Source organism: Sparus aurata, chromosome 20 (genome assembly GCF_900880675.1).
Source record: "Sparus aurata chromosome 20, fSpaAur1.1, whole genome shotgun sequence".
NCBI lineage: Eukaryota > Metazoa > Chordata > Actinopteri > Spariformes > Sparidae > Sparus > Sparus aurata.
The window spans coordinates 9617812-9643586 of record NC_044206.1 but is presented as its reverse complement, the minus strand read 5'-3'; the positions used below and the strand labels follow the sequence as shown (position 1 = coordinate 9643586).

At 40.9% G+C, this 25775-nt stretch overlaps 3 protein-coding genes across 5 annotated transcripts; all 3 read right to left on the bottom strand.

Moving 5' to 3' along the window:
* Positions 1–602: 602 nt before the first annotated feature.
* Positions 603–12625, bottom strand: gspt1 (G1 to S phase transition 1). Of its 3 annotated transcripts, none has more exons than XM_030400858.1 (14): positions 12205–12625; positions 11838–11921; positions 9411–9680; positions 9288–9321; positions 8506–8583; positions 7827–8007; positions 7503–7657; positions 6579–6719; positions 5253–5346; positions 2850–2930; positions 2431–2604; positions 1783–1872; positions 1492–1660; positions 603–1332 (listed from the first exon to the last, which is right to left on the bottom strand). In XM_030400858.1, the coding sequence occupies exons 1-14, from the start codon at positions 12398–12400 to the stop codon at positions 1280–1282; spliced, it is 1800 nt and encodes a 599-aa protein (XP_030256718.1). In that variant the 5' UTR covers positions 12401–12625; the 3' UTR covers positions 603–1279. The 3 variants fall into 3 exon arrangements, with proteins under 3 accessions (XP_030256718.1, XP_030256720.1, XP_030256721.1); XM_030400860.1 differs by having other exon boundaries at positions 11877–11921; XM_030400861.1 differs by lacking the exon at positions 11838–11921.
* A 3414-nt stretch (positions 12626–16039) lies between these two features.
* On the bottom strand, positions 16040–20128 carry dmc1 (DNA meiotic recombinase 1). The gene is made up of 13 exons (XM_030399600.1): positions 19708–20128; positions 19312–19356; positions 18991–19137; positions 18790–18872; positions 18509–18561; positions 18372–18413; positions 18190–18262; positions 18009–18100; positions 17811–17884; positions 17454–17568; positions 17187–17247; positions 16941–17057; positions 16040–16334 (listed from the first exon to the last, which is right to left on the bottom strand). The coding sequence occupies exons 1-13, from the start codon at positions 19771–19773 to the stop codon at positions 16265–16267; spliced, it is 1038 nt and encodes a 345-aa protein (XP_030255460.1). The 5' UTR covers positions 19774–20128; the 3' UTR covers positions 16040–16264.
* A 2235-nt stretch (positions 20129–22363) lies between these two features.
* On the bottom strand, positions 22364–24753 carry tomm22 (translocase of outer mitochondrial membrane 22 homolog (yeast)). Its single transcript, XM_030401327.1, has 4 exons — positions 24435–24753; positions 23848–23966; positions 23521–23638; positions 22364–23414 (listed from the first exon to the last, which is right to left on the bottom strand). The coding sequence occupies exons 1-4, from the start codon at positions 24522–24524 to the stop codon at positions 23340–23342; spliced, it is 402 nt and encodes a 133-aa protein (XP_030257187.1). The 5' UTR covers positions 24525–24753; the 3' UTR covers positions 22364–23339.
* Positions 24754–25775: the final 1022 nt, after the last annotated feature.

Genomic DNA, 25775 nt, shown 5'->3' with positions numbered 1-25775 from the left:
GTTTTTATTATGAAAGAATTAAGAAATTTGTAAAATTACAAAGTAATTGCAACACATGTAGGGTATCCCAGAAGGGTAAAAATACATAAGTAAAATAAATCATGTTAAAATAATACTCCTAAAAGTTTTGATATCAAATATACTTACGTATCAAAAGTAATTTCCTGGAAATCAATGTACTTGTGTATCCAAAGTATAAGTAGAAGAAAATTACACATATGTGTTTATGTATACGTGTATGTATGTACATATTTCATACTATGGGTTAACTGATTAATCAGATGATTATTCAGCATTTTTTTTTATTTTTTTGATTCAGAATCAGTGTTTTTTGCATATAAATAAGGTAATGGAATTTTTTTTTTTTTTTAATGAGATCATTTGGCTCTGAAGCAATCTGCTAAGTAACTACTTACAAACTTATCAAATAAATGTAGTTTATATATATATATATATATATATATATATATATATATATATATATATATATATATATATATATATATATATATATATATATTTATTTATTTATACTTAAGATCAGTACTTGAGTGCCAAAGGGGAATACTTATAAATAAAAATTAAATAAAAACAAACAGGACTTTATGTTGCAGCTTGATCATTTATTTCAGTTTAGATTATGTAACAGCTGTTTGTGTGTCTGTCTGTGAGTGTGTTTATCCATGGTTCATCAGAGTAGTATGTGAGCGCTATCCAATTAAACCATCATGTGGAGAGAGACCAAACTAAAAATTTTGGTACAGCAATCCTTAAAACCAAATAAGACGTCCGTCAGATGCTTAATCCCACTCTTTAAAAGGGAGATGTACTTTGCAGATTATAATTACGGCCTTACTCTGGTCTTTATCAGGATATGAAATCTTTCCGGGGTTTTAGTTTTTCTTCCCCAATCTAAGTAACACTGCATCCATCTCCATTCTAAAAACAAATGGTGTGGCCAGCCTGCGGCTCGGTTAACCAGGGGAGTACAGAAGGGGGCAGATGTAGCTACATTAGTGGCATAGCTGAGCTCTCAATATGAGAAAGCTGACACACTGGACTTGGTCTCTCATTTCATATTGTTCATCATTAAAACTGATTCAGTCTTGTTTGCATTTGTCGCATTTCATTTTATTCTCTTTCTCCGCTCCTTGTTGTCGTTGTTCTCCTCTTCAGCATAGTTGTGTTTAAAGAGAGAGCAGCTGTTGGGGTCGGCTCTAGCAGCGTTTCTCCTCTGGTAACAAGTGGAAGAACTCCATGCATGCTGCCACTGTTGCATTTAGTCCTTTTCTGGCACCAGTTTCAGCACTTTGCCGATGGCGATAGTTTTGCCTGCGAGAGGAGTGCACAAAGTCAAAAATAGACAAGAAAATAAGCCAGGCATTCATAAAATCAAATGCAATCCCAATATATTAACTCTGCTGTCATCTGTGTATAAAATCTGTTAGCTAAACCTACTCAAACTCCCTTGCGAAAACACAGTGTCCTTACCTTCATCTCTCAGTGTGAATCGTCCCATCTGAGGGAAGTCTTTGAAGGTCTCTAAGCAGATGACTCCTGCTGCCCGAAGCCTGGCGATACACACCTGGTCCTGCTTCACAAAGCGTGGTCGGGTTTTGCTCTTCTCCCCCGTCTTCTTATCCACCAGACAGATTAAGGCCTACAGTCGGGATGTAAAGAGTTGAACAACTGAGGCCGGGTGGCAACTGGAAAACTGATCTGATCAGATATAGTAAATAAAAAAATTTAAAAAACAACTTGGAAAGCTGAGCAGTAACTTACTGTGATTTGCACCTCTTCAATGCAGGTGTGGATGTGGAGGACTGCATTGTAACCTGGACAAATGATTGATTTGTGCTCAATGATGACGATCTGAAATATAAGAAGAGAGGGATTTTTTAGGAGGATTTAGAAAATGTATAATACTATTTATACATATCTTACTGAAACAGAGCAGGATATAAGAACTCATATGTTAATTGACTGATTATTCTGTAGATTGAATACAGAAGAGTGTGGCTTAACATGTAATAAATGAGAGCTGGTCAAGCCTGTAGCAGCCTGAACCTGACTTGATTTAAATTCCTACCAGAATTATTGACTCCTAAAGAACGATAATTCTTACTGTCATGTAATCTGTTGATAATTTTTCTCTATTAATCGACAAGTTGCTAGAATGTCAGAAAATGGGGAAATCTGTCGTCACTGACTCCCAATGCCTACGATGACCACCCTCAAGTGTCTTGTTTTGTCCACAACGTACTGCTACTCAGTTTACGGCAAATACACCTGAAAATATTCAACTTTAGGAAGCTGGAATGGTGATTTATTTTCTAAAAAAAATTAATTAATTCAGCAGTTGACACCTAATGAACCAATACACTAATCACATCATTTCTGACACACAGTGACTTTGTATCTTGTTATTACCTGTGCGTCAAAGGTGCGTCCGGAGTGGCAGAGATTGTCAGGGCTACAGAGGATAAAACCAGGGAGGATTTCTTCCTCCTCGATACCCTTCAGCCTCAGCTTCAGATTCTCTCCGGGACTTGCATCATCTGTCTCCACATCGTCGCTAAGCAGGCTCAGCACCTCCACCGTGTGCTGGAACACACACCAATTTGTACATACTTTAATTAAATGCTTTTAAAAAAAGACATTATTGCCGTACTGAAACAGTATACATGGCAGGTGTCAGAACCGAAATTAAGTCATTTTGATTACAGGATCTTCATTCCATCTAGGCTGCAGCACATTTAATAAAAGGAATGAGGCCTTGAAGTTATTTCAAGGACAAGGTTTATTTCTCCCTTGAGAGAAGGCGCAAAGTCACACAGAGGAGATCTCACCCTGTTTGGCATCATGACCAGCTGCTGGGCTTTGCTGATGCATCCAGACTCCAGCTTTCCGAGGATAACTGTGCCCATGTCCTGCGAGCACACGCACACACACACACACACACACACACACACACACACACACACCAAAAGGTTCAGCATTTTACTATTAGCAGTAAAACTTTAACGCATTATTAGCCATTACTTTTATGGAGTAAATGATAAATTGGCTAATAAAAAAATAATCACAAAGTTACAACAGCTGAAATGAGGACAAGAATCATTGAATTCAAATGTTTTGTGAATTGTGTCACAAAACAGGGTGAAAGATGAATATGCATGCTGTTCTATGAGAGTGAAACATTATCACGCATATCATAACACCACAGTGGAAACCGATTGCATCTTAAAAATAGAATAAATTGTCACTGTCCACTGAAAGCCATGCATCTCCAAATTTGGAGACATAATTTAAAACACATTGTGATGCATAAGGAATCAATCCTGGTGAGGCTGAAACTGCTCGTGAAAAGTTGAAATTTTGGAAATACATAGTTTTTACTTTACAGCAGACAGATAATAGCAGGCTATCATCATGCTAATGATATTCCAACAACCTACATCACTAGAACAACTACTGCCTAATTTTAACTACTTGTGTCTTCTAAAATCATCTGTGCTCCATTTAACTCTTCAAGATGTATGGTCTGCATGGACATTTAGAAGATAATTCCTTACAAGTATAAGCTTTCCCTTGCACACTTCAGTGGACCAGTCCATCATTCTATTCGCTTCCTTGACAAGACTTGGATGAGAAGATTAATGCCACACTCAAGCTCTGTTTGCACAGGACTGGTATTACCAGGGGACCTCATTGGATTTAGATATTACCCCTCTAAATCAAAGTGTCACGAGGCGCATCCACATGGGATCAATGAAGTCTGTATTCTACAAGAATTTACTGACATTATTCCCTGGATATGATGTCGAGGCTCTGCATAACATCAACTTTCAGGAGCGGAGCATCTGTTCTTAAATAGCCATATTTTTTAATATAGTGTAGAGTTGTCTTGCTCACTTTCTGCATGTGTTACAGAATAAATACACAGTAGCAGCTCATTTAGATCAGGTAACAGATGTTTTGTGGCTGCACTTGAACATGACAGCCTTTCATTGTTCCTAACCTTTCCGGTCACTCATTTTAAACATCGATATAGTCACAGCTGTTGCCTGCTGTTCTACGTGAGTATATGAGCCACTATGAAATATATATATATTCTTCAGTTCTCTGACAGCAATACAAGTCAAAGATCATACAGATGTCGATCCTCACGGGGCTAATGTTATCACATGACCTCTGTGTTGGGTGAAATAGGGTCTGTAATTTGTGGTGGAATTTTTACATTAACAATTGACAGATTAAGATCGCAGACGTCCTCTGCCAAGTAACTAGCGGTCGCAAGGTTATACAAGTCCTGTGCGAGTAGGGCTTCAGTGTGAACGGTGAGTATGAGGCTACAATCAGCAGTTAGCTGAGCATAAAGAACAGAACGGGGAAAACAACTATCCTGTTTCTATCCAAATGTAAGAAAAAACAGCAAACCAGCACCTCTAAAGTTCACTCATCAACACACGTCTCTGTTTCCAGTCTTTTTCCAGTCTGAGCTGAGCTAACAGTAGCCTCATATAAAAGTGATGCACACTTTATATGAAGGTTATAAATCTAAATGTGTAACTGTCATCAAAGGTAGTGAAAAAGTGTTATTTACCAAAAATCTAAACAAAATAACAATTGTTTAATCTACAGTCGTGTGTCTCTGCAGTGATCCTGCTGTATGGAAGGCCTTCCTGGGTCATTGGTATGCAGCACCCCGTTCACTGAACCATAATCCCCTTACATCAGGAGAAGACCAGTCGGGTCCACTTAATCATATAACCACTACATAAGGCTCTTATGTGATCACAGCCAGAGAGGAGTATTTTAACAACTTAAAGACAAGAGGATAAAGAGAAATGATGACACGTGAAGAAAGACAAGAGCCAGTGATTAATGTAGAGACAACAGAGAGAGAGCTCCAAAATAACTCGATTCCACCAACACTTATGCGCTGAACTGCCTCCAACATCTAAACTGAGGCTAGTGCCAAGAAGCTGAATTATCCTGAGGAGGAATGACTATTCAGAGGCTGCAGTGTGTGTGTAAGGACGCTGCTGTGCTCTAGAATAATCACATGAGAGGAAGGAGAATGACAAACTGGAAAAAAAAAAAAAAAAAAAAAATGGCCATGTGAATAAAAACCAAAAGAAATTCTGACGCCCACTCATCCACTGAGGATGGTGCCGTTAGGAAGACAGGCTGCCATAAATTTCTGTTTTTCTCTTTGGAAAGAGGATTAATGGCTTCCAGCTGCTCACCTTGTACTTGTCTACGATCGGTAGTCTGACTGGTCCATCGCTGGATCTGGTGAAGTTTGGCAAGCTGTCCAGATGGGAAATAAATGGCAAACCCCTGGTGGAGAACAAAAAGGAAAACTGTCCATCATCATGGTTATAAAAATTCCACCTGCCTGCCATGGACGAGACAGCCATTTTTTTGAACTTCTGATCAAACTCCAACAAAAAATCCACACTCAAAACAAACTAATAAATCAACCGAAACAAAGCCTGGCAAATAAAAATAAAAATACCAGAAAGGGAAGTGGAGTGAGCAAATCTGCTCTATCCTTTTCTGCACCACTTCTAAGCTGTGCTCACCAGTGAAGTTTTCAGAGTCTACAAAAAAAGTTAATCTAATTTATGAACCCAAGTTTCTATTCGCTTACTTCACTGTTTTCTAACTGTCTGTGAGCAAAGCACACTGTTTTCACCTGAACATTTAGATGCCTGCTTAGCTGTCCTGTTGCTATTCATTCCAGCTCCCCATGTTGAAAGTGGTGTGCGTGGACGAGGAAGGGTTGACACAGTTTAAATGAAAAGTTATCTATACAACACTGTCTCGTTCTACTACAAAAACTTAAAGGGAGGCTGACAGGGAGCTGGCAGTTTACTGTTTAAAAAGTACAAACGTAGCCTAACGCAAATGCACATCTAACAGATTCAGTGTCAAGTGCGATGTGATAGACGCTCGCTTGCTTGCTGTTAGGACATGTGTATGATTTGTCATTAATAAATGTCGCCAAGCCTTACCTCCCACTCCTTGGTCACCAAAATGTCTTTCATGAATATTTAGATTTAAAATGTGCTAGTCTTTCTATACTCAAGGCAAGGTCAGACCAGAAGGCCTGTGTCAGATAGAGATGGAGAAATAAGGCATGTGGTACTTTTCAGTGGACTTATCTGACACAAAGAATAAGCACTTCTTTCTATAGTATAAAGCTTTAACCTTTCAGGAAAAACAAAAAGTTCCATTACGAAAAGGTAAGTGCCAGGGGGTCACTACTGTGAAATTACATTGTGTTCAGTGTCACTAATGGGCACAAAAAAGGCACAGCTGAGCTCTCCCATCAAGTCTGGGAAATATAAGTAAACCTGTGCCAGTCAACCTTGAGTGAAAAATCTATTCATACAGGGATGTGGGAATTTTCAATGACCCCTTAAGCTAAGTTGTGTGTTTGTAGCTGTGTTTAACCAGTGGTGAATAAGAGAGGTGACTGCACATCCAGTTACAGCATCTAACTGTGGACAGCCGGTCAATACCTCCTACTGTCTGATCATAGAAACCCATTCACAGAGTCCACTTACGTGTACCAGAGGCACTCAGATACGGGGTCCTTGAGGTTGGCACCTGTGAGTCCAGAGCAAGGCATAAAGTGGATGTCCTTCTTGGGGTTGAAGCCCACCTTCTTCAGGAAGGGCACCAGCTTCTCCTTACACTCTTCATACCTGCAGGAAAGTGATGAAAAGATGATTTGCGTGCACATGACAGGTAGGGCTGGGTATCACCAGGTACCTCGCGATACGATACTATCACGATATTTTGCCCACGATAATGATAATATCACGATACAGCGATTCTGCGATAATCGATATATTGCAAAAAATTTCATCCACGATACATCACGATATCTGTGTCACTGAAGAAATTCAGAATTTATTGACTGCACTGAATCCATTTCACAGGAATGACAAAACATTATCAATCAATTTCACATGAATGACAGCCAAGTAAACAAAGAGTATATTGCACAGTGTCTCTTCTTAACACACACACTGACTACAACTATCATTAAATATCTATATGTGTGGGTTTCAGAGCTACTTAAACCATTTTTTACATTTTATTTGGTTGTATACCTGTTTGAATAAAGATAAAGCTGTCCTCCGAAGAGGGGTGGTGGTGGTGGGCCCAAAAAAAAAAAAAAAAAGGTTGTATTTTTTTTTTTAATACATTTTTTAATATCGATATTTGGTACCTCAAGACGAAATATCGCGATATATCGTAGTATCGATATTTTGGCATACCCCTAATGACAGGTACAACATCATGAACTGTCACGTGTGTTGTGAACATCTGATGGCCGACAACATTGATATAGTCACTGATAGACAATGTCTGGCACCGATCTGCCACGTCTCCCTTAATGACTATCTAACACAAGAAAAAAGGGAAGACATATTGATGTCACAGCATTAAAGCCAACATAAACACGTCATCTCCCTGCTCACCTCTCGAGGCTCCAGTTGACAGTGGGGTCATCCATCTTGTTGACCAGGACGATGAGATGTTTGACTCCTGCTGTTTTAGCCAGCATGGCGTGCTCCCGAGTCTGCCCGCCCTTCTCAAAGCCGGTCTCAAACTCCCCCTTCCTCGCTGAAATAACCTGATACAAACCAATCAAGTGAGCAACAAACAACTAGCTTAAAATAGCTGTCTTCTTTTATTACATTTGTTAACTAATTTATAAGAAATATACAGGATTTCATCTCTGTGTTTCTGAGGTTTAGGGCTTGTTAGCGTTAGTGTTGACTGTGTGTCCATGTCTATCTCACCAGGACTGCAAGGTCGGCTTGTGACGCTCCACCAATCATATTGGGGACGAAGCTCTTGTGTCCGGGCGCATCCAGGATGGTGAAATGTTTTTTCTCGGTTTCAAAGTAAGCTCTCCCAACCTCCACTGTCTTCCCCTTGTCCCTCTCCTCCTGGTTTGTGTCCAGAGCCCACGACAAGTACCTGCAACAAGCATTTTTATCTATCAATTTAGCCTTCACACAACTGTTCTGTCATCACTTAAAATTGCTGAACATGCGGTGCCGTTTAGCTCAGTTGGTAGAGCAGGCATGCCATGTGCAGAGGCTTTGTCCTCACTGCAGCGGCCCCGGGTTTGAATCCCTGCCAGGGGCCCTTTGCTGCGTGTCACTCCCCGTCTCTCTATCGTCCTCTTTCCTGTCTACTCTTCAGCTGTACTATCGATAAATAGCCTTACAAAAGCCAAAAAATTAAAGAGAAGAAGAAAAAAATAGCTGAACATGTGCGTCAAACGAGTCTCTAATCAAAAGCTTTGTCATATTTGATTTGGTGATTAGCTGCTAACATGCAAATTACTGGCATGCTATTTTTAGACACAAGAAAATAAAGGGGGAAAAAAGAGAAGCTAGGAGAAGGCGCCGGAGGACTAAATATTTGCCGTAAAACAAGACATCATCTCAGGTACAACACAAACATTCTCACCATGTCTCCCTGTTCTTTTCTTTCGCTTCTCTTTCATATTTCTCCAGGGTTCGCTTTTCCACCATTCCAGTTAGGTACCTTGCAAGGAGAACACAGGGAAAAGGCAACTTGACAAAAACTAATGGAAAATGTGTCATACATATTTAGAAAAGGTGAAAACACAGTGCATGTACATGTTTTTCTGACAGCCGTACACACTGATCATCTTGGTAATTCATTTTCTGGGATGGAACACAGAGGTAGGGCCAAGATGCAATGCGATTCTCTCTTAAAAGTTTAAGTCTTGACACGGATAAGTGCGGAAATTTAAAACCTCTCAACATTACAATTACAGCCTGCAAACCGTTTTATAAGAGCGGGCTGTACGTTCCCTACGGATGGTGAAACACGAGTGACATAAACATGCGTGCCTTGTTTGCATTCTAATCTGGGCTTCTTATGAGTATTGGTGAAGCTGGCTGAGCATGGAGATAATAGCAGCAAATTCATCTGTTTATTTTATTTGGGATTCATTACTAATATGCTAGTCTAGCAAGTTGTCGTGCGGTGAGAAAAAACTAAATCATCCAAATCCTGAAGCATCACGATGCACTCGGACGAACAGATGATCGTTCAAGGAGTGCACTGTAACCATCTCAGTCGAAAACGGATTGTATTGTGAGGTGCATCGAGATATGAGAAACGAGAAATGGAAGTACTTCATATTTCACTTCCTTTGTCTATTGTGCAGCCCTGCAGCATAGTGACCAGCCAACGCAGAATGTGAAAAAAGAATTACTCACATGATCTGTCCTCCGATAGTTGATTTACCAGCATCTGACAAGACACAGCAGGCAAAAACATTAAGAGTAAAACTTCCTATAAACTGAGATAGAATAACAAACACGTACAAAAAGGACACGCACCCACGTGACCGATGAAGACCACGTTCACGTGCTCTTTCTTGGGCGCATCGGGCAGCGCCGGAGCCACTTTGGGCATGGGCATCTCCTCCTCTTCCTCCTCCATCATCATCTCCTCGTCCTCTTTCCTCGCGGCGCCCTCCTCGCAGGCTTCTCCCGGACCCATGTCCTCCTGTCCTCCGCCTCCTCCACCTCCCCCCGGCTCCTCCTTCTGCTCCCACGTCTCCTCCTCTGTGTTCATGTCTGCCTCTGTGCTTCCATTCTCCACTGGAGCTGGAACCAAAGACTCCACCTGTTATTTCTCTGTAGTGTCTCGATGCTACAGACACAGTTTTTGGAGGGAGGAGGAACTATTTAATAATCATACGACAGGCTGTTTGGCTTGGACGAAAACCTGAGGACTGACCACGAGTGGATCCTGATTGAATCTGAAGCTGGACTCAGTTCAAGCTGCTACGTTTCTGCCAGTTTTTGGTCCAAACTTAAAATAATTTTTTACCACATTTGCACAAACATTTGCACAGGGATCTCCTCTTGCAGACTTTCAAACAAGTACCAAAACAATTCACACTTCACAGATAGAACTGCACTGAATGAAGTCCTCTCATTCATTTGGATCTCCTACACCATTATCATTCACAGGCTCTATTACAGACATGTTTCTTTTGTGTGTTATTATCGGTAAATATTGTTTATCATACAGAAGCAGTTATGTCATTATACTCTACAGTAATATAGTCTTGATTCAAGGGAATTGGCTGTAAAAACCAACTGTAACTTCAATGATCCAATCTTTCAATGGTCAATTTCTAATTGTCATCTCGCATGGATATTTTCTAGTACAGAGATAAAGTATAAGCTGCAGCAGATAACAGTGGTATCTAATTTCCAGGTGGCCCAACTACTACTGGAGCTGTGTCTTTAATCTACATACTTTATGTAATATGTGTTATATATAGAATCAACACTGGAAGTCGGTGTAAACAAGGCAAACAAGGCAACAAAAAACATCAACTGATGGGGAAAAAAGCGTGATGTGTGACTGGATCTCACTACAAAGCTCTACACGCGATACAAACACATTCGTTTTTACACAAATGAAGAAATAAATTAACATATGCTAATTCTACAAGAAGTGATCAAGTTCATCTTAATCTTTATAGCGCTGGAAATTGAGCAGTTTTATATGGGAGTCTGGGGAGTTTGCCTCCCTCCTCATCAACTCGGTGTTCAAGTTAGCCATCTGCTGTAGTGCAAAACAACCCCAAAATGATGTAAATTGTTAATAACTGCGTGCTTTAAATCATCCTGGCCATTCAAATGAATACAAAAAACATTCATGACATGCACTATCCACTATGATGTCATTAAGACTGACTTCTGAGCGTCCCTGTCGCATGAAGACCTTGGGGACGGCACATGCTCGTGAAACTCATTTGCCTTCACAGGTCACCTAAAAAAAGCGCTGCGAGGCCTCACTGTGGGTGGTCTGCGGTCCACTGTTCATTAGTCCAGTTTACTTGTTAGTAAAGCGACGCTCTGCCAGGCAAACAAACGCAAGTCAAACTCTAACGAAAAATAAAAACTGTCCGAACATAAGCGTACTATGAAATCTGCCAAGCCCTGCAGAAGAGGCATCTTCCAATGGCAACACACAAAAAAAGCCTCCCATTTCTGTAACTATGAAATTATGCAGCCGAGTAGTCATGGACAATGCCCGCTCTCCTCTCAACCATGGGCGTTTATAATCAGCCCGTGAGATGATGCTGCTTGCGAGTGCCATTTTGTGGCTTGACTTTGTCAACAGTATCATAATGTGGTAATTATAATTTGTCTTTCAGTGATCTTCAGAGCCATTTCAAGAGCCAAGTTTTGGAGGAAACGTCTCCATGAGTATGTAGTCCATAGTTTTGCCTCCCTTTGTCACTTAGCCGCCCACAGCTGCAGTGCTCGGCCACTCCATTAAAAACAAAAACCACCAGCAGCTCTCTGTAATTTGAGGAGAGGCATGCAGCATCCAGGTTGAAGCCCAAAAAATGTGAATGGGTTCGACTCGGACCAGTCAGCACAAAGTGGCTGCATTCTTTCTGGAGTAATCAGATACATTCAAATTGCTCCAACACAGGGCCTTGGACATCCATCCCCTGACACATATCACAGTGCGAGCCAGTGGGCCGTCTATTTCAGGCATGGACAAGCGAGGTTGCATCATATTATACGTAGGCCCATGCACAAGGGTTAACCGATGCCAGCAATCCAAATATGGCTCAGTAAGTGAACCTACGAGCAGTGAACATCCACGCTTTGGTGGCCTGGACGAGGTTTGGTTTGGGCTGAGATACTGAATCCGGCTGTGCACACCTGAGCCTGTAACCACACCTGTCATGTGGTAAAAAACCTGCCTGACAACCAGATTAGTAATCTAATAACCTGAACATGTAGTGCCTGCAGTGCTCTGTGGGTGCATACCGACTGCTTCTGTCACCTCCATGCTGGCCACTGGATCAGGGGCACCTTAAAGCAGAGAAAACACGGCATGTCAAACTTTCATACATATTTATTAGACGGGGCTGGTCACGTTTTACGCCTTGTCGCGGTTGTCACCGCGTTATAAATGAACTATGACACTATTACAGCACATGACTGACACTCGGGCCGACTTGTTGATTAGTTAGTGGAAATGCGATAACTGCACTGAGCGCAGCGAGTTGCAGTCAGGAAGGCTAACTTAGCTGGGTTAGCAAGCGAGCTAGCAAGTTAAGCTAACTTCCAGCCCAGCTGTCTGGCATTCACCTACCGTCTGAAGCCGGTATTTCCACGGCGCTGGCTTGAAGGAAGCTCGGCACAAACACCGGAGCGTTAACGTTGGGGACAAACGGCTTGGCGTTGACGTTCAGGGCTGCGAAGGCGGACGGGAGCCCCGCCGCGGCAGCCGGGGCCTCGGCATCCTCCTCCAGCTCCCACGAATCCGGGGCTGTGTCTCTCGGGTCCATCGCTCCTTTCACCAGAGTTGACAAGCTTACCACTCCCGGGGAAGGTGGGCGATCTTGAAGGTTCTGTTAAAACGCGTTCAGTTGCTGGTGTGTTTTAGACTCTCAGCAGCACGTTTGTTGAAGTTGCCATTGCTTTGGTGAGCCGTGCTTTTGAGCATATGGATCCCGTATCCGACGAGAAGTGGTGTAACAGCCGCTACACGTCCTCCACACACCGCCAGGGGGCAGCACCGGGCCCCTGCCTCCTGAACCACGTTACCTACAAGTTCATATTGTGTTGGTCTGTGCAGGTAGCCTGAGCAACCTCAGCTCATCAGGGTCAACTATTAAAGTACACAACTGTTGTCTTTTTCTTTGTTGTTTATTTTAACATCTCTGAAACTCAGTAACAATAAAAACAACTCTAAAAATGTAAAAAAATAAATACTTCTAAAGTACCACAGTTAAACGGTGTCACGGTAACTTCAAGAAATCACACAAAGTCAATTAATAATAAGATTATTAAAAAAATTAATCAAAGGTGCAATATGTAAGAAGGCCGCCGGTCCAGGGTAATCCATACAGAAAGGGTAAAACCTCTAACCCAGAGAAAACTGCTAACTGCTGGTCACTAGCGGCCATTAGCTAGTTATCTCAGTTAGCAGTGCAGCTAGTGAGCCGAAGCTGACTTGAGACAGAGAGTGGTATTATGGGACGAGCTGGTTTGCATCTAGTTCACCTCAGCTGACATCTCTTCAACACAGTACCCATACGTCTTTCACATTACGTCAACACTGTTGTTTCTTCACACTCTGCAAATAATGTTAGTTTGTTTTTTGAATGTTTAAACTTAAAATTCGGGTCATAGCTATCACTTTGCACCTTTAATTAGCTTAAAATAAACAGGGCTTAAGTTGATTATTAAAAAGAAAAATACCCACCAGATTTGTATCCTAAAAAAACAAAACTTATTAAAAATGAGATATATATATTTCAGTGTCTGTAGCTAAATTCTTGAGAGGCTAATAACTGAACATGATGGCAAGTAATTTACATTTTCTAAAGCCATGCTGGATTTTCTACTCATGGGAAACCACTTTAGATTGGATTAATTTGAATGCTTAACCTGAATATCTCACGTCTCCATCATGAAAACCAGTATAATCTCCTACAACCTGATCCTGCACCTTTTCTATTCAATGTATTGGGTTAAATTGGCACAAGTGCAATATGATATCCATAATTGTGTTTTAATTAGTGTATAGTCATCTGTAACCAAGAATGGTTGCATTTGTTTGTTTGTTGTTTGACCTCAGAATGAGCCCCCTGTATCTACAGAGGGAGTGTTAATGTTCAGTAATGCTTATTAGTTACTGCTCTGAGCTGAAGGGTAAATGTTCTCATTACGCACCTCTGGACCAGGAAGTGTTGTTGACATGTCACAGCAGAAACACACCGGTGCAAGTGATAATATTAATTAGAACTGCATTACATTTAGGTGCTTCAGCTCCAGCTCTCTGGTAGTCTTTAATGTTATAGGCTGCACTTGTGCTTTTCCTGCAATGACAGGTGAAAATGTCCAGTGTAGTTCAGATATAGCCCAAAAGTACAAATCACAATGCCTTAGGAGGCTTTAAAATCAGTAGTTTGTGACACTCTCTGTCCTTAGACCCTCAATATGATCAAGGGAACCTCCCCAGGACGGACAGACATGTAACAGATGTCCAGTGTACAAAACAGACCAACAAAGTCACAGAGTACAGACTACAATGACAAAATTTCTGATATATTTAGATTAGAAAATATACAAGAAGAATGTGTATCCAGGAGGACAACACACACCTGTACAAAGACAGTACAGAATACATTAGAAAAAACAACATATTTACTATTCCAACTGATCGACTTTATTGTTTTTGTTAATACAAGGTAATTTTGAATTTGAAGGTCCTTCCCATTCTTGCTTCATAATCAACTTCAGTTGCTCAACAGTTTGGGTTCTCCTTTGTTGTGTATTGTGGTTAATGATGCGCCACACATTTTCATTAGGAGACTCTGTGGACTGCAGGCAGGCCGGTCTAGTGCCTCCATTCTTTAACGATGAAGTCACACTGTTATAATGTGCAAGATGTGGTCTTGTACTGTCTTGCAGGGACATCTCTGAAAAAGATGACGTCTTGATGGCAGCATATGTTGTTCTAAAACCTGTCTGTACCTTTCAGTATTAAAGGAGGATACACATGTCCTGGATCTAACACACCTCCCGACTTCTCCGCATTCTTTTTCTTGTCTGAGGATATTATAAATCATAGACAGTGAAATCACTAAATTCCTGAACGATTCCTGAAAATTGTGAACGACTGAGCCTGTCCAGGATGCTCCTCTCATACCAAGTTGCAACAGTTGTAAAAATGTCATCTGTTTCTGTCACCTCAGGTGATCAGGGACACCTTTGAGGAGAGAGAGCATTTCAGCGTTTCATAAACTTGAAAATTGATAAATGTCACTATACCAGAATAGCCAACTTAATGTTTTGCAGTGAGTTTTTACTGTGTTTTAAATGATTACTATTGGTATGATTAGTTAGTGGAAATGCATTTATCTGTGGCACCGGCAGGACTGCAGACCTACGAGAGACTTCATGAGTCCTCACAGTGTAAATGTCTGTAAACTTTATGTATAGATTGAGTTTAAACAGATTTTAGTGAAGCACAGTTGTAACCTTTCTTTAAACATTAGAACTACTGTACTGTTTGGCCTTCTAGCAGTTTAGCCTCTGCCAGTAAATGGCTTTTTTTCACTGTAATTATGCCACATGTGGACATGGATAAGTTGACGTCAGTGTGTTTTAAATAGGCTCAGAGCTCTGGCTTTATGCACTTTTTTGTACATTGTCATTTCACTTGTCAAATTCTGTGAAACAGTCTGCACAATTTGCCAATTTAGGTGTATTTTTCTTCTTCGGTTACACAGACATTGTGATGTATAACTGTCTTGCCATGTTTCAAGTATGACAGAATCGCTGTATTGTGATAGTATCATAACTTAGCTGGAATAGCAAGTAAGACAGCAAGTTAAGCTAACTTACAGCCATTCGTCTGGTTTCACCTATTGTCGGAAGCTGTCATTTCCACGGTGCTGACCTGAAGGAAGCTTGGTACCGCAGCATTAACGTAGGGAAAAAGCGGCTTGCCATCAATGTTGTTGAGGGTTGCTGAACTGGTCGGGAGGCCAGGGGTGGCTACCCGAGTCTCAGCATTTTCCTCCAGCTTGCAGGAATCTGGGGCTGTCTCTCTGGGGTCCATCGCTCCTTTTCACATAGTTGGCAAGCTTACCAACGCCACGGAAACATTCTGTTAAACACGTTTAGTTGCTGGTGGGTTTCAGCAGGTTTGTAAAAGTTATCATTGTTTTGCTAAGCCTTGTTTTGGAAAGTACATGGTTCCTGGATCCCGAAAGAAGTGGTGTTCAGCTGCTGCACGTCCTGCAAACACCGCTGGAGGGCAGCACGGGGCTTCTGCTGTACCACTGTACTGTCCATCATCACCACTTCTGCTGCTGTGTGATCATTGCATGAATGTTATAATTTCTTGGCAAACCAGATTCAAGGATGCATATCGCCCACTGTCACTATCATTGAACTACAAAAAGATAACAAACTTATCTTTGTTGTAGTTGTTTATTTCAATACATCTGAACATGAGAAAAATACCACATTGCGTATAAATAGAATAAATACGTCAACAGCCACAGCACAAGATGACCGGTGTAACATTCAGAAGTTATATGAAGTTAAAACTCAATAAATAAACAAATCAGAAATACCTTAAATAACATTGACGGGATCAGGGAGCTGTACTAACATGTGTCTCTTCCTTTCATCGTTCACTCCTTGGCATCAGTTACTCCCCCAGCAGAGATTGCAAAAGTGGCCTCATTCTCAGGCATATCAGGACTAGAAGGAGAGACAAAAGAGAGTAAATTATGAGTCCCAAGTGTTCAAATAAAAGGCCAAGTTGTCGGTGAGGTGTCTCATGCGATATTGAGTCAATAATCAATTTTAAGCAACCACTTTTAGTTCTACTCATACACTGAACATTATTTTCAGTTAATATGCTTACACAGCTTTTCCTGCCAGTTTATTCAAAATCCACATACAATATTGTGTCTAGTTTACGCGGTATAGTTGGTAATCCCTCGTTGTTTTGCTTTATCTTGAAAACTAAATTTTAGAGGTCAAAATGGAAGTTTTGTTTTCTTTTACTCCAATTTATTGACTGTAAAGGTTATTTTGAATATGCTGATTGTACGATGTGTGTTTTTATCTTTCATATCTTCACATGTTGTATCACAAGATCTATTCCAGTATGGAAAGCCCCTCGTCAGTTGTTTTGCTGATGTTTATTTGATCTGATGGTAACAGGAAGTAAAACTTGATAGCCATGACACAGACATTTCCAAGTAGTTTTCGTCATTATTTTACACAATAAATTGTGCGTTGTGACTCACTGAATCATAAAATGTTGCATCATGACTATTATACACAAAAACTGCCAACTACCTATCGAATATTTTGGCAATCCTCATCTCTCCACGGCCCTTCCTCAGGCTGATCCTTGTGGTGGAGGCATGAGCCAGGATATGTCCACCAATTGGTTTCTTGGGATCAGCTTGAAACCTAAAACAGGAACAGAATCAAGAAACATCCTTTTAGAGCTAAAAACAATGTTGCCCCCAATGCGTCAACAACAAAACTGAATTTTAATAAGAAATGTATTCAGAAGGAGATCAATTTTCCATCTCTTACGTCATTCCTGCACCAGGATCAGCTGTCATTTGGTTGGTGACAAACACCGCTACGTTGTATTCTAAGAAAAACAGAAATTAATGCTATTAAGATACATGAGCAAATTCTTAAAACAGTTGTCTTTACATTGACACTTTTACATTGACACATTTCTTGACATTCCTCTTTAATACTTTGAAACTAACATATTTATAAGCCAGATAAGATATATGACTAATTGTTTGTGGATTTCACATAAATGCACATAAGTACTCTCATAGGTCAGACCTTCAGAGATCTTCTGCAGCCTGGAGAGCATCTGTGCCAGTTTCTGCTGCCGCTCAGCCAGCTCACCTCGACCAGAGAAGTCTACTCTGAACAGAGCCATGATGGAGTCGATGATCTAAAAAGGACAGACAAGAGGGAGACAGAGAGGCTGAGAAAGTCAGGAAAGACTATTTGTTTCTTAGAATGTATTTCTGTTGTTCAATGTACATTCCCTTGAAAAAAAACAAGAAAGTGAATATTGTCGCTCTCTCATAACTCCACACAGTAAATGACTAAAATGGAGGGGGAAGCACCAGTAATACCAAAGTTATGATGAATATGTGTAAACATGGTTTTAGGATCCATTCTTTTACTCACCAACAGTTTGAACACTCCTCCTTCCTCGTGGAATTTGGCTGCTACGAAGTCCAACAGCTCCATCTGATGTTCACCTGAAAGGCAAGCAACACGAAACTTAAATGCATCACAAGACAGTGTTTCATTACGAACTGCTCTGCCTTTGCACACCACAAATGTGTCAATGTTTACTGGGCTGACTGAATTGTGTGTTCATACTGGTATAGGCCCTGGCGTAAAGCACGTTGTCCAGCACAGCATCATGGTCCACATTGAACCTGTCCGCTATGTCTCTCAGTCTGTCTGGGCGACTGGATCCAGACAGGCACAAGTTAAGGATAATGTGAAACAGAAAAACTCGAAGAAAGCCTTTGAATAAAGTATTTGGTTGTGAGGATACAATGTGTTCTCTGTGTCAATGAAGATGACTTTCCCGCCTGAGTAGCCGTCCTCGCCTGGCAGCTGAGAAGTGACTGGACGAAAAATAACACAGAATTTGTTTCATTCGATCTATATGACATGTACAGTGTTGTTTCTCCAATCCACTCTGAAGCAGCCATTTCTAAAAGGCTCGTTACTCACCACAGAGTGTGTGCGACAGCTGGGTTTTCCCTGTGCGGAACTCTGCGGGGAGAAATAATGTTGGGAGTTTTTGAACCAGCGGAGCCAACTATTACAATCGTCCAATCGTATGTGGTATATTAAAGACATCTCCTCACCTCCGAAGGCCTCTGTGATAGCCATGCTCTCTATACCTCCACCCAAAAGTTTACTGTGGAGATAAGCGGTATACTGTATGTTGTAACATCTTTGCTGGGATAATTTTATTTTCATACACCATGCCACAGTATCTGCTCGTTAATCTGAGTCACGTCAGCATTTCACCAGCCAAATAGATTTTATAGTAACACTGAAGTTCCACGCAGCATTTTTAAGTGTCAGGGTATCTGGTAACCTTCCTGCAGCCTACACGTTATCAACATGGAGCGTAAATCTTAACTCAAACTCCTGGCTCCCAGTTGTGATGTGGAACACCTCCTTCCTCTTTGCACTGTACTCAAAGGCGGTCTGGAAACCAACATTCTATAATGTAAAGAAAATCACCTCGTACATAAAATGCTCTCTAAACAACATTGATAACCTTATCTCTAAAGCAATTCACTCTAAAGGTAGGGTATAGCGGTAGAAGATCCCATTTTACCAGCATCTTCCCAGCAGCCTCCTTGATTTTTTCCACTTTTGCCTCTGACAGGCCCTTGATGTTGCACAAAGCCTTGCGAGTCGTCATCTGGATCCCTTTCACAGTGCAGATCCCCACTGACTTCATCTTTTTGATGTCTGCCATGTTCTGTGGTCACAGGTGGGGAGGGACAGACGGATGCTCACACAAGACAACTGACTTTTGATCTGACTGGACACAGTGACTTTGCCATTTAAACATAAACCAAACTACACCCCAAATGTTGAATGAATGATTACTTCAATTTGAGGGTACAAGGTGTTCTCTGTGCCGGTTACTCACAATCCCGTGTTTCTGTAGGAGGTCAATGTCTTGGAAGAAGGACTCCTGTTAGGATCAGAGGAAATGAATATCTATATGAGGTGGCTGAGTTGAAGAAAAGAACACAGCTTTTGCCTTGAAAACATCACTAGCATAATTAACCACACAATTATCACAAAAATGTAAACTGTCACACTACCTGTCTACCAACAGTGTGGGTTTGTACCGTATTTCTTATTTTAAGTAACATCTTATATTAACTATAAATGGTTAATTTCACCTGTTCTTATACAGACTGCTGTTACCCATTAAACATTAGATTTTTTATAGCTTATTTTCTTTTAATGAAAGGCCACTATAAATTAGCAGCAAGTTAGCAAAAATTCATGAAAATACTAAACAGCTGTAACTTCTTACCTCATCATCCTGTAAACCAGGGACTTCCTCAACAACCTGATCCTCTGAAGCTTTCATTTTTGACATAGTTTGGGTTAAACTTTGAAAATCAAATGAATTTCACTGGTTTGGTTAGTTTCCTCCTGTCAATCAGCAAGGGTGTATAGCCAAGGTCAGCTAAATTAGCTAACTTTCTAAATGCGCTAATGCTAGATAGCTAACTAAGCTAGCTATACTCAGGTCTTTCAACTGCACACAAATAAAAAAGAAAGCAAAGTCAGTCAATCTATCCTATCTAAAACTCGACTTGTTCAATTACGTTATCTGGAAAACGAAAGGATCTCAAGATAATGGCTAAACAAATAAACTATTACACTATTACATTAAACAACGAAATATTCCTTTGTGTCCCGAAGCACTCACGCGAGGCAACTGGCGGGAATTCCTGATTTTGTCCCATTCAAGTGCAGTCGGAAATCATAAAGTCATGAGTTCGGCGAACATAACCCGTGAATTTTCTATATTCTGTTCTGTTTTTAGGGTGACTTTAACATCTGTCTAGGGACTACAGATGAAAAATAGCCTCTTGGCTAATTCTGGCGCATTTACAGTAATGTTATTAATGTGCACTGTCCCTGTTTTCAAATAAACTAAACTTAATATATCCTCCTGATCTAACCATGTATGACCCAATACTTGCAAATAGCGACACTTGCGACGCATTTTGGCATGAACAGCTCCTGAAAGTTTGACGGCAAAATTCTCATGAGTCTCTACTCTAAGCCTTTGAGCTGAAAAGAGCAGTGAATGCACCATTACACACTGGCATTGAAAGGGTGTGCATGGATATTTTTATTTTCTGGACTCTTTGTATAGTTTGATCATGTGTGTGCTGCATTCTGGATATGGTTTATACTAATTTGTGACGTATTGTGAACCCATGGGGGCTGTACATAGTTGTATGCATGACACAATAATAACTTCAGATTTCGTCACCTTTTAAAATCATAGTTGCCAACTCTCCCGATTCAAGCGGGAGACTCCCGATTTTTAACCCTATCTCCCTCGATGCTCCCGGTCAGTAATTTCTCCCGTTAATCTCCCGATTTTACAGTAAAGGAAACAAGTAAGATTGTCCCTATATTTGTTGCAGTATCTGGCAACCCTGGCCTGCCTGTGTGGATGAGCAGGTGTGTGATTGTTACTGATAAATCCCGCAATCCGGCTTTTCCGACCTGAAAATGAGGCTCTCGTGAATCATGCAAATCCGTTTTTCTTTTTTTGGGGGGGGGCGTTGCGCAAGGCACGGTCGGTCGGGTATTGATAAACATAATGACATTGGATTTTGATGATGACGTGATTTTTGTCGGTTTAATATCACGAGCGAATGGGGAATTTAAGTTGCACACAGTGAAAGCACCACACCCCAAGTTATCTTGAAATCGATTATTATTGTCATTACTGCTATTTGTACCGTTGAAGTTGAGTGACTGAAATCCTCGTCATCCTATTCAAAGGCTGCAACAGGCGACTCATCGAAGCGGGGTGAAGTTAGTTTCAGTTTGGATATTCTGTAGATATCGGGTCCAGCTGAGACTTTACTGAGGTTCTCCCAGTGTCAGCAGCAGGAGGACGGTCAGCTCACCTCTCAGAGCCTCGCGCTGAAACACTGAGACTGATTTAGGGACCGTCATTAAATTACTTAGCATAAATAAATTAATACAAAATAACTGCTGTTTTTTAGAATATCTTTCATGTCATGTGACCCAGTGACTCCAAACCAGCTGCAGATTGTATCAGTAAACTGGACGAGTAAGACACCTATTGTTATTGTATTTTAGTGCTTCCTCTATTTAATATGAATATTAATATGCAGAAATTATGATGAATTATTATGATAAATATTATGAATTATTTCTCAATAGCTTCCATAGCATGTGGCTGGCTCACTGACTTCTGAAATGCTCAGGATGTTAGCATATTTTCAAGCAGCAATGTCAGCTTCTACACTATTTTGTCTCATGTCTTAGATTCTGATTCTGAAATTCTGAAAATGATTTTCTTTTCAAAAATCTCACGAGTAGGTGAGATTTAAAGGGTCATTTTTCAAATTTTTTTCCGGGGGGGCATGCCCCCAGACCCTCCTAGTGTTGCTAGGTTATCAACTCAGAGCACAGCTGCTATAAAAAAAAATTAGGGGAAACACTAAGAATTTCTAAGTTCTAAGAATTTTGGACATGTGTGGTTTAAAATACAAGGCAAGAAATTATGACAAATAAATCGCACACCTGGCGAAGGAACCTTGTTACTTGGGCCGATACACCGATGAAAAAAATCTCCCTATTTTTCACAACCCAATGTTGGCAAGTATGTTTAAAATGTTAATCCTGATTATAACTGCATTACATTTTGACATTCCAGTTCCAGCTCTCTGGTAGTGGGGTTAGGGTTAGGGTAATTAATTGTCATTTAGTTGCACCTACTCTTTTCCCTTTGTGGTAGATCAAAATGCTCCTCCTGCAAGATGGTGTATAAGGCAAGCATAAGGCATTGGTTACCTTATTATGGTATATTCATTTAATCTGGTCTTTAATTCATAATTCCTTAAAGCTTTACGGGCAATTTCATTTGAGCAAATGCACAACGCACAAGCTAAAAATAAACACTTGACTTTCTACTTGATTTGGTGCTTTTAATTACTGCAATCATATTGAACACAAAACAGAGACATGGGTTCGCTTACTGAATAGAGGCAAGAGATTGTAAATTGTCACATGGATGACAACAGAGAATGAGCGTTCTCTTAAGACAGGACGTGTAACTGTAATATTCAAATCTTCATCAGCCACCATGACCACAATATTCCAAACATACATGACATGTTTCCCGTCCTGAACAAATAAAAGTTGTATTACACTTATTTTCAATGGAAAAGGACACAGCAGTGACTGGACAGCATTGGATCTGGTGTTGCTGTATATTACAAACCACTGTTAAAAACTACAGAAATATAATAAAACCAGTAACTGTGGCATGTTTGACGAGAGCGGCATTGCACTATGACATTCCCTACATCCATAGCGAGTCTACAGATGTCGTTCTGTAGACCACATTCTTATCAGTAATTATTGTCTACAGTATGTTCCACAATGCATCGGACCTGTTTGTCAGGTAATTTATTAACAAAATTCTCCACATCGAAGTGGCACCGGCAAGCATCACAACATTCTTCAGACTGCAAACACCAAGACATACAATTGATAACCTCCATTTTTTTTTCTCCTTTCAATTTATCCACCTGTACCTGCTATCCCCTAGAGAACACATTATTCATGTTGATTTAAGTATTTATTTTTTTAAAAAAGAGGACAAAATGGAAGCAGTGCTCCTGGAAATAAGTCTCTGCATGATGTTGGAGTAAGGAGAGACAGTGAGAAAGAAGTGTTAGAAATGCGTCACATTCTCCTTCTCCTCCAATCCCATTAGACAATCCAACATGTTGGAGTGATCCTAATGTTGCGCCTCTGACACAGCTCTGCTTCTTTTTATTTTAACTGCAGCCTCCCTCCTCGGTCTCGCTGTCTCTCCTCGCAACCGGCTGCATTACACTGGCAGCAGCCGCTCTCAGGTTCACGTTGGCCCTTCCTTGTGTCTCACATCTTGCCTGGTGCTGGAGGCATCATGCCCGGCATCCCGCCAGACATTCCAGTGTTGGGCCCCAACAGGATCTAGAAGGGAAAGAGTCAATCATTTAGATGGATCGTCGATGTACTTGTCATGTGCAACACGAGTCTCTGCTCTCTCAGCTGTTGTTCAACACACATGGGCACCCACCTGTCTCTGCTGTTGTAGCTGCTGCTGCTCCAGCTGTAGTCTTTCTGTCTCGAACACAACAGGCAGCACCAGGATCATGAAGGAGGTAGTACCCACCCAGAGCGCAGAGCGAGAAAAACTGAAAGAAGTTAACATCTGGATTAGTTTCTGTTGTTTTAGATGTTGACTTCTTTCCTGTGACTTACAATGTGTAACCATTTGGATGATGTGAGTCTAGCTCAAGATAAACAGACCTATTAATTAGCAGATAATCTCCTTATCTACAGGGCTACCAATGTATACATTTGAGCAGGGATATGGTGAGACAAAAACAGCACAAAGAAATACCTGTAAAACTTCTTGGCCAGTGAGACGGAGCACTGTGCAGACACCTCAGCAGCGCTGCGAACTGTGTCAGGAAACATCTCTGTCAGGCCCCACAACCTCTCCATCAATGTCTCATCCAGCTAAAGGAGAGAGCACAAAGCAGACATACATGTCAGACAAAAAAAATAAGATTAAGTATGCAATCAAGCGGAACATCTCATGAATAAAAGCTCACACAGACAGAATAGATCCACATGCTCATTTAATTTGGTCCCTACTGAAGTCTGTCGTTAACACAGTGAGACTCTCCTGCTACTGTCATGACATGCAAAATAATAACATGATAATGAAACTGGTGCTGCTTAGACTCAATACTACTTTTAACACTTCTGTGTTCTGTTGCAAACATACAGAACACAGAGTCAGACACTGTTTGTCAAACCCTGATCGTTAGGTAAGAAGCTAGCTTGTTAGCATTGGCACAGCCATTTTAGTCTGCCATGTATAGCAAAGAAAAGGACAAGCTGGAATTAAACCAGTGTTAGTCTACGTTCAATTACTGTTCTCATGCGCATTTCTGAAGTACCCCACTATGATCAGCCACTTACATCTTCATCTTCATCGTCGTCAATCTCGTCCTCGGGGGGCCGAGTGGCCACCGGGCCCGCAGAGGGGGAAAGCTCCTCGATTCCGGCCATGTCTCCTGCTAGCCCGCTCGTCTCTGCCGGGTTGTTAAAGCTATGTGTGCTGGGAGCAAGTCGCCAGAAAACAGACTAACACCGACGGGCAGTTTATTTGCGGTTAGCTCCCTCCAGCTTTCATTAAAGCTAATGCTAGGAGGCGTGCATCGGTTAACGACAGTCTGAGGTCACAGTGAGAAAACGTGAGGATTGTCAGGGACGGATGACGGGGCAGGGCAGGGGTCAGTTTGTACGTCACAGAAAACTGAGCAGCGCCCCCTGCCGCTGCGGCTGTCTCACAGCACGTAGTGTAAAAAAGAAAAAGGAATGTTATTAACTGGCTAAAAATACCGACATTACGTACGTAGGTTTTTTTTGTTTTTTTTGTTTTTTTTAAATTAAATCCAGAACTCACATAGTCGTCATTGAAAGACAGATTTTTTTACAATTTTCTGACCTTGGTTTTCGATTCTAATTATTCAAATTGCAGATGAAACTGATTTTATTTTAAAATTGTGACTTAAAAAGTGCAATGATGAATCACAACAGAGTACCAATATTCTAGTGTATCACTTATATAACTAATAAAACACAGGTAAAACACATGTATAGTGTTATAATAGTAAATTAACACTGTTAGAGCGCTTATACATAGTTATAACACTCTTGAAAGATTGGTCAAACACCTATCCGATAAACCACAGGAACACTAGTATTATTGTTTTAGCATTAATGAAGTGCATCATAACAACCCTTTTGGCTATACTGTTACATGTTCTGTTTTGTGCTTGACATGCCAAAATGTGCCTCTCTTTTGCAACTCAAGGGAGCTGGATTACAGCCAGGAAATATGACACCACAAATATTCCCATATGGGGCAATGTAGAGTCAGTTCAAAGGCAGGCTACCAGCAGCAGGTCACAACAGTCAGGCCAAACTGGGAGAAGTTAAGACAAGAAGGCAAGAAAGTGCAACTGTGGGATAAATTGACATTGGCCATTTGTAGATCTACTTCCAATGAGCATATTCAGAAGTAGATTATTTGTGTTGTAGGCTTTTCTCCTGCTTCTTCTATGAATTTTCATGTATCATCTTTTTTTTTTTGTAATTGGCAGCTACACACGGTTCCGGTAAACTTAAATATCCTAACAGACACCAAATGGAAAACACCTTAACAAAGGTGTTTGATTTCTAGCAGTGAAATAGACACTGCCATAAACATGCTCATTCAGCATAAACAGCACTTATTTCGTAAGCAGTGAGTGTTTG